Source organism: Elephantulus edwardii, unplaced genomic scaffold (genome assembly GCF_000299155.1).
Source record: "Elephantulus edwardii isolate Elephantulus edwardi_28Jun2011 unplaced genomic scaffold, EleEdw1.0 scaffold00082, whole genome shotgun sequence".
Classification (NCBI taxonomy): Eukaryota; Metazoa; Chordata; class Mammalia; order Macroscelidea; family Macroscelididae; genus Elephantulus; species Elephantulus edwardii.
This window is the reverse complement of record NW_006399832.1, coordinates 550,193-558,468: the sequence shown is the minus strand read 5'-3', so window position 1 is coordinate 558,468 and position 8,276 is coordinate 550,193. Positions and strand designations below refer to the sequence as shown.

The 8,276-nt window shown below is 47.1% G+C and overlaps 1 protein-coding gene across 1 annotated transcript in view; it reads right to left on the bottom strand.

Annotated features, from left to right (window-relative positions):
• Window positions 1-8,109, bottom strand: part of F2R (coagulation factor II (thrombin) receptor) — a 26,683-nt gene extending 18,574 nt beyond the window's left edge. Inside the window, exon 1 of the mRNA XM_006889830.1 lies at window positions 8,016-8,109. Coding sequence (XP_006889892.1) covers window positions 8,016-8,109 — 94 coding nt within the window. The remainder of the gene's footprint in view (window positions 1-8,015) is intronic.
• Window positions 8,110-8,276: the final 167 nt, after the last annotated feature.

Genomic DNA, 8,276 nt, shown 5'->3' with positions numbered 1-8,276 from the left:
TTAATCTGCGTGTGTTCTGTTGTGCATAGGGTTTTCAGAGGCCTGCTATTTCAGAAGTGGGTGGCCAATCCTTCTTCCTAGTCTGTCTTAATCTGAACGTTCAGATTTAGAGGAGATTTAGAGGATTTAAATCTTACAGGAAGAGACTTTTTTCCATGGGCCTGCTGGTAGATTTGAACCACCAGAGGTTCATGGTCTGTTATTTAGCAGGATTGCACACTGCAGCCTAAGCCAATGTTGTTGTTGTTGTTGAATCAGGTAAAACTCATAGTGACCGTACAAACAGCCGACCTGAACTGTGCCCTGTCCTGTGCCAGCCTCATCATCTGGTCTGTGATTGGGATCCACCAGCTGCCCTATGGAAGAAAGACATAGCAGTTTGCTTCTATAAAGATTACACATGAAAATTAATTAAGAAAAAAAAAACACTGGAAAAAAATTAAAGCCCTGGAAACTGTGCCTCTAGAGCTCCTAACATGTCATCAGGTACTGTCTTCCTCTATTTTCTTGCCTTTTCCAGCTTCTGTGAATGACTTACATTCTTTGAGCCATAGCTTCTTCCTTCATTGGGCCATAGCTTCTTCCTTCATCAAAGCCACCAACTATCATCGCTGCCCTCTTTGACCTGAGTCCATTCTTATATGCCCCTGTAAGCCTTCCATGGCTGTAAATCATGACAGAAGCAGCCTTTCTCAGCTTTCTCCCAGAGTGTGAGGAAGGCAGGCTGGCCAGAGAGAATGGCAAGTGGACAGAAGTCAGAGAAAGCATGGCTCCTTGAGGGAGGACCTGGAGACCGGACCCAGGTGGTGTGTAGGATGTGTAATAAGGGGGTGTCTGGACCGAGGCTTCAAGGTGAAGAGGACCTCATTTTGGACTTGACTCTGGACAGCAAGTGGAATCTTCCACCTAATCCTTTTCTAATCATTACATTACCAGCTATGTTTGAATCCTTCTACTTTGCACTGGATCATTGACCACACTCACAGAGCAACCCATCCCACTGTGGGCCAGAATATCAGGATGTTTCTATTATCAACCAAACTCTCCACAGCATTCCCATACTCCTCAGACCAGCTCAGAAAATAACACACAGAAAATGGAAGCATTTTACGACACCAAAACCGGTCAGCCCTCTGGCCCAAATCTTGTCGCCTATAAACTTTTGCTTCTCGGCTCACTCTTCATGAGAACCAGGGGCTCAGACCCTTTGCCACCCAGTTTCCCTCTATCACTTACGCTCTACTCCATCAGAGTAGAAGTCAGGGCCAGAAAGGCTCTTACAGAAGGTTGAAGTCCAGTGTTACCTTTTCCAGATGCAAGGGTACCAGAAGGGGACAAATCACCAGACACCCAGCTAAAGCAGCACAAGATATGTGGATGCCCGGTATTTGTCACCATGCTACATTTATAACCCATCTTGCCCAGAGCTGTGCATACAAATGGACTGACCTCCCTGGGCCTGTACAGTTGTAATCAGAACCTACTGGGACAGTTTACTGGGGACAATACCATCCTACATACTCATCCTAAACTCACATCCCACTCATAAGAAGACTATTAAGTCAGGCCTGCCTTATCCACTAACAACCTTGATGGATTTTCCTTTTTAACTAAATGGTTAGCTGGAAAATTCTAGCTTAACATAATCTTCTTGGCATTCGGCCTGCAGAGATCTTTTGGAATGCCAGTTGTGTTATTTGATTGTTATTTTTAACCACCCCTACCTTATTTACACTCATAGTGTAAGTTGTTAGTTGTTGTAAGCATGACCCATAGCAACTCTGTGAACAAATCTGCACCCCGTCCTACCCTGGGTCATCCTCACACTTCCTGACACACTAGAGCCCACTGTGTCAGTCACTGTGTCAGTCCATCTGGTTGAGGGTCTTCCTCTTCTCTGCCGACCCTCTGCCTTATCGAGGATCATATCCCTCACCAAGGAATAGGGCCTCTAGCAATATGCCCAAAGTATGTGAGGGGAAGCTTTATCAGCTTTGCCTCCAAGGAGCACTCTGGCTGTACTTTCCAAGACACATTTGTTTGTTCTTTTGGAAGTCCCTGAGGTGTTCAGCGTTTTCCAACAACATAACTCAAAGGTATCAATTCTTCTTCTGTCATCCTTATTCATCGTCCAGCTCTCATGTGCATAGCAAGTGACTAAAAAGACCATGGCTTGAATCAGATGAACCTTAGTCCTCAAAATGACATCATTACTCTTCAATAATTTGGAGAGGTCACAGTCCATAGACTTTCCCTGTGCAATACATCTCCTGATTTCCTGACTGTTGGTACCAAGGGTGTGGATTGTGGATGCAAGTGAGATTAAGTTGTTGACAATTTCAATCTCTTATCCATCCACCATGATGTTGTCTATAGGCCCAGTGGTAAGAATTTTTGTTTTCTTGACATTGAGATGCAATCCATACTGAAGGCTGCATTCCTTGATCTTCTGCACTAAGTCTTCTGCAATAAGACTTTAAATCTTCCTCACCTTAAGCAAGCAAGGCTGTATAATCTGCATAATGCAGGTTATTGATGACTCTTCTTCTGATCCTGATGCCACAATTCTCTTCATAGAATCTAGCTTTTTTAATAATTTGCTCAGCATACTGATTGAATAGGTATGGAGGGAGTATACAACCCTGTGGTCCCTTCTTCATTTTAAGCCATGTAGTGTCCCCTTGATCTATTCACACAGAAGCCTCTTGGTCTAAGTCTAGGTTTCACATCAGCACAATTCGGTGCTTTGGGATTCCCATTCTTCTCAATGTTAGCCTAATTTGTTATGGTCTACACAATGAAATGCCTTTACATGGCCAATTAAGCACAAATAGACATGCATAGGAGTATTAGGTCAAGTACAAAAATAGGGTGTCCCAGGTCTGTCCTGGAGAGGGTGAAACCAAGCTGCTCCTTGGAGCAAGGATTCTGAGGCTTCATCTGACAAATTTTGTGCATGCTGCAAGGTGGAATAAGTCTTTGGAAAAGGATATCATGCTTGGAAGGGTCGAGGGACAGGGCAGGAGAGGAAGATCCTCGAGGAGATGGATTGACACAATAATAATAAGATAATAAGGGTAGTAGGGGGGAGTGTCAGAGAGTGTGAGACTGGCCCAGGATAGAGCAGGCTTCAGAGCTATTCTGCATAGGGTCACTCTGAGTCATAGTCGGCTCGATGACACATAACAACAACAGGGTTCATTCAAGCTGTTGACTTAAGTCTGTGCAGGGAAGAGCAGAGCAAGGGAGGGAGCTTCTCCTCAGGCAAAAGATATTTCCCTAATCAGCAGCTATGAAACTTTTCCACCCTGTTTGAACTGCTTTTCTTCATGCCATCCACACTCAGGTCACCAGACTGCTAAATGCTAGGTGGAAACGAAGGTAACTTTCTTCCCATTTTACCACTAACCTCCCTGACTAGAAACATGATCCTAAAAGGAAATTAAGTGAGTCTGGCATACTTTGAGCTTCATGTTATTTGTGTGGGCTACTCAGATCAGTGATGTCAGTCTGGAGACTAAGGTGCGCCTCATTCAGGCCATGGTCTTTGCAATTACCTGTTATGCATCAGAGAGCTAGACGACTACAGATGATGGAAGGAGAATTGATGCCTTTGAGTTGCGGTGCTGGAGAAGAATACTGAATATACCATGAACTGCTAGGAGAACAAACAGGTTCATCCTAGAGAGGGTGAAGCCAAGCTGCTCGTTGGAGCAAGGATTCTGAGGCTTCATCTGACATCCTTCGGGCATGTTGCAAGGTGGGATCAGTCCTTGGAGAGGACATCATGCTTGGGATGGTGGAGAGACAGCGCAGGAGAGGAAGACCTTTGATGAGATGGATTAATGCAATGACTGTGATAATGGGGGTAGGTGTATCAGAGACAATAAGATTGGCACAGGATAGAGCAGAGTTTAGAGCTGTTGTACACAGGGTTGTTATAAGTTGCAGGTGACTCAACAGCACATAACAACAACTTGTATCTGTGCTTTATTTTTATTTGCTTTATTCTAAAAATTTGCAAGGAATTGTCAGCAGCCTCCTCTAAGTAGTTTTCCAGAATTTGCAGCTTTTCCCATCTTTGAACAGTAGGACAGCTGCTCTCTCTCATCTCATGTTCTGGAACAAGTCACTCTCCCAGATTTCTCACAAATAATTGTGTTCATGGTCACAGCTGAGAACTGGAACCTTGGGGTACCGCGCACCTGAGCCTGTGGTCTGGGATTAATTTTCAGTGGCCTGGACCACTTCTTATTAGATAGCAGTAATTAACAATTTAACATTTAAATGGCACATATGGGTGGGTTCAAACCAATATTTTGGTTAGTTGTTGTTGTTGTTATGAGAAGCTATCAAGTGAAGTATGACTCACAGCGACCCTATGAACAACAGATCTGAACTTTGTCCTGTCCTGTGCCATCCTCACAATCTCTGACACACTAGAACCCATTGCTGCAGTCACTGTGTCAATCCACCTGGTTGAGGGTCTCCTCTCTTTTGCTGACCTTCCACCTTCCCAAGCATGATGTCCCTCTACAAGGAAGAACCTCCTAGCAACATGCTCAAAGTACATGAGATGAAGCTTTCTCATCTTTGCCTGCAAGACGCACTCTGTCTGCACCTTCTTCAAGACTATTCGCTTGTTCTTTTGGCAGTTCATGGTATACTCAGCACTCTTCTCCAACACCACAGCTCAAAGGTGTTGGACCAAATGTCCAAATAGGAGCAGGAAACAGGACACAGAGGTACAGGACCACAAGCATCTCTGCAAGGGCAGGGAGAGTTGGCTTACACAGCTCCTCACCGCTCTACAGAAAAAAGCAGCTCAGGGGTCCCTAGCCCCGCCCCATGGTGCCTGGAGAGCCCCACCAGCAGAAAGAAGTTCAAGAGGTTAGTTTATTCATAGTCGTTGCTGACTCACAGACCCACTGTTATGGTACCAACAATGGGGAGAATTAGGGAAGCAAATTGGAGAGTGGGGGAGGCAAAGAATACCATCCAAAGTCAGTCCAGGGTTTAGCCCAACACTTTCAAGGCATAAGTCCCTCAGTTAGTCCAGGCCCCGGTTTTAATTCAGCAATTGCTTTTCCTTCCATCGTCAAAGTCAAGAACAACAAAAATCCAACTGTGGCCAGGACACTTGCAAGAAGTCTTAAGTCACACCTTGCCAGTTTCTCCACAGCAATGCCAGTCTCTCCACCACTGTCAGTGCCACCCCAGGACCCGTTGTTGCTACATGGCTTCTGGTGCACCTGCTGTTTCCTTAGCCTCACAGGGAACTTGGTTGGGTTTTTTGTGGGGATTTTTCTTGTCCCAACTAGAGGACCTGTCCGATTCCTCTCAAAGCTGTTTGTACTGATCCTCTGGCTTCTTATCTCTCTGCTTTTCAGAGCATCATCCTCTGAGGCAGCAGCTGCAGCCCAGGGAACTGCGTGCCTGACACTCCTGGGCGGGACTTCTTTATCAGATCAGACACTCCTGTCCTCAGGGTCCCCTAACCTGGGATAAGGGACTGGATCCTAGATCCTTGTAAGATTTATAAACACTACCGTTTACTCTTGAACACTGGCCCTCTTTGATGTATGCACCCATCTAAAGGAAATTAGCAAAGGAAAGTAAACTGGTTGATGAGCACTCAATTTCTCAATCCTCTTCTGTGGAGTAAATGTTTGTTCTAGACTCCATGGCGGTAAAGAAAAACTTGTAATCTTAGCTGGGGAGATGAGACTCCCATAAAGTGACAATGCTGGAAGTACCAGGGTAAGTGGAGATAAGAGAGTGTTGTGGAAAGGTTCTGTCTGGCAGGAGGACATGGTCAGCTTTGGAGGGCCACTTACAGCTGAGTCTGGGGTCTCACAATTATGCTTGTAAGGCTGGCTGGTGATTCTGTGTAAGAATTGACGTCACCCTTGCTTTCTGTCCGAGAAGCGTGGTTCATGGTGTATGATGGTAAGCATGATCCCTGGAGAACTTGTCTACAGACTTTGCTGGTGCCATTACTTTTATTGAAAAGTCACTGGAGATAATGCAACAAGTACTGCCTGCAGGTGGCCAAGAGGATACATAGGCCCTCTCCCAATCTAGTAAGATGAGCTTGACTTTTAGAATCAGAAAAAAGATAAAATTCACCCTAACAAAGTTGATAGAGAGGGTGAAAAGAGATAGTGTCTGACCCAGAGATAGAGATAAAATGGTGTCTGACCCAGCATCTGACATGGGATGTGGTGCTCAACACACACCTTCCTGCCTCGTCCCCTTCTCTTCTTTCTCACCCAGGGCAGCTCGAGAACCCAAAACCAAAACCACACTCACTATGGTGAAGTTGATTTACTCCTACAAGGCTGAGAACAGCTGCCCTACTGGGCTTTTGAGGTTCTGAAACTTAGAGGAGACTATCTCATCTTTCTCCTAATTAACCCACCATGTCACCAGAACCCGGTGTAACCAGGCAATGTTTGCTCAGTCGTCTGTCAGTCCTTCCTGGGTCTGTCTACACCCGTGTTGTGCTGTCTGTCTTTGTCCACACCTCTCCTCACATAAGGAAGTAAGACGCGTGGCAGGAACCTTTAACTCCACTCCCAAAAAGAGGCCAGAAACCTTCCCAGCTGTGAGAAACAGTGCAAAGTTCAAGTAAACAGTTGTATCAGGAGCTTAGCCCCAAACAACACTGAACAAATGACAAAATGAAGAGCTGCAATCACGTCTGACCACACACCAGTGCTGTGGTGTCCTCCACCTCCACACTCTCCCAGGACCCTCAAAGATAACACTCCTATTATCCACAGGCAAGCTGGTAGCTGCTGCTAATCTTTGGGCCCCTGTCTGGGCCTCTTTGTTTTTTCCCAAGCACTGCCTCCAAACTCACTCTGAGTGAAGATGTAGAACAGAGAAAACACTGGTCTCTGTCACATCTTAATCTTGATGCATTTGTACCCAGTGTGCATGTGTGTGAAGGACAATGGCGATCACACATTGCTTCATGGATAACAAGACTAGCTTGAATTTATCTCTGCACTGAAAAAAAAGAAAAGTAAGTTTCCAAAGTATTACGATTACAGTTTCCTACCTCCCCCCTTTGCTTTGCAGGCTGAGAACATTTCCTTCACCCTACTGAGGGTGGTGGCAGAGGAAAATGCATTGACTTATTTGGCCAAGTGGTCAGATACTTTAAAATAGACTGTAGGAAATACAGTCTACAAGATAAACAAACAAAGCAACTTGAAAGGATCAGAGACTGGAGGAGATGGTGTCTGAAAAAGCCTGTTCCCCAACTCTCTTGGAAGGAATGGGCTGCAGGGATAACAGATCTAAAAATTTCTCAACCACCATCACCTGCTATGTACTTGCATTGTGCACATCCTCTGTACAGATGGCTCGCCCTGGGAGCTCCTGACACTAATTCTCTACAAATGTTCAACGGACTGGACTTTTTCCGACACCACTTTCCAGAAGAAAAGAAAAAATCTAACCAAACAAAACTTCAACGGGTGTGTCTTTCTCGTCTACAGTAAAAGGATTGAAAAGGCTGCTGCAGCGATGTGGGATCTTTTCTTTGTGGGCTGTCCCTGGGTTGGGGAGAAACTGGCCACATGATGAGCAAACACAATGGGGAGCCTTAGCCTTCCCCAAGGAGAAATCAGAACCCCTCCTTGGCCATACTCAGCACTCGGTCACAGGCCTGGGGCGCCCTCCAAAATCGAGTCCAAAGGGGCATCCATGAACCCGCCTAGGGAGGTGGGCACACCCCTCTGAGAGACGATCTGGGGAGACTTTGGATCCTTATGCCCACGCCCGCCCGGCTCCTGGAGTAAAGTGAGGCAAGGGGTGCGTTCAAGGACACCCTGCTCTAGGTGAAGATGGACTCTGTGACCGCTCTGTTGCAACGAGGGACACAGTCAAGTCCAACACGTCCTCCTCGAGCTCTCACCCCCTCAAGCAGCCCCTTCCCGCGGAGGCCCCCGCTGCGGAGCTGGGGGCGGCAGGAGAGGAGACCCTCCGTCACCAGCGGCTCTCACCTGGCAGAGGAGCCCGGGTCCGCGTGCGGACAGACAGCAGGGGCCCGCACAGGCACAGTGCCAGGACGACCAGCAGCAGCTGCCGCGCCCCCATTGTCCCGAGGCTCGGCGCGGTCCCGGCGGCTCCGTGCGCCCCGTTCCTGGAGGCTGGAGCCGTGGCCTCGCCGCTCCGCTCGCCCCGCGCCTTCCTCCCTCTCCTGGGGACAGCGGCCGGTCGGTGAGGGCAGGCAGACCGCGCGCTGGTTGTCTGCGGCGAGAGCA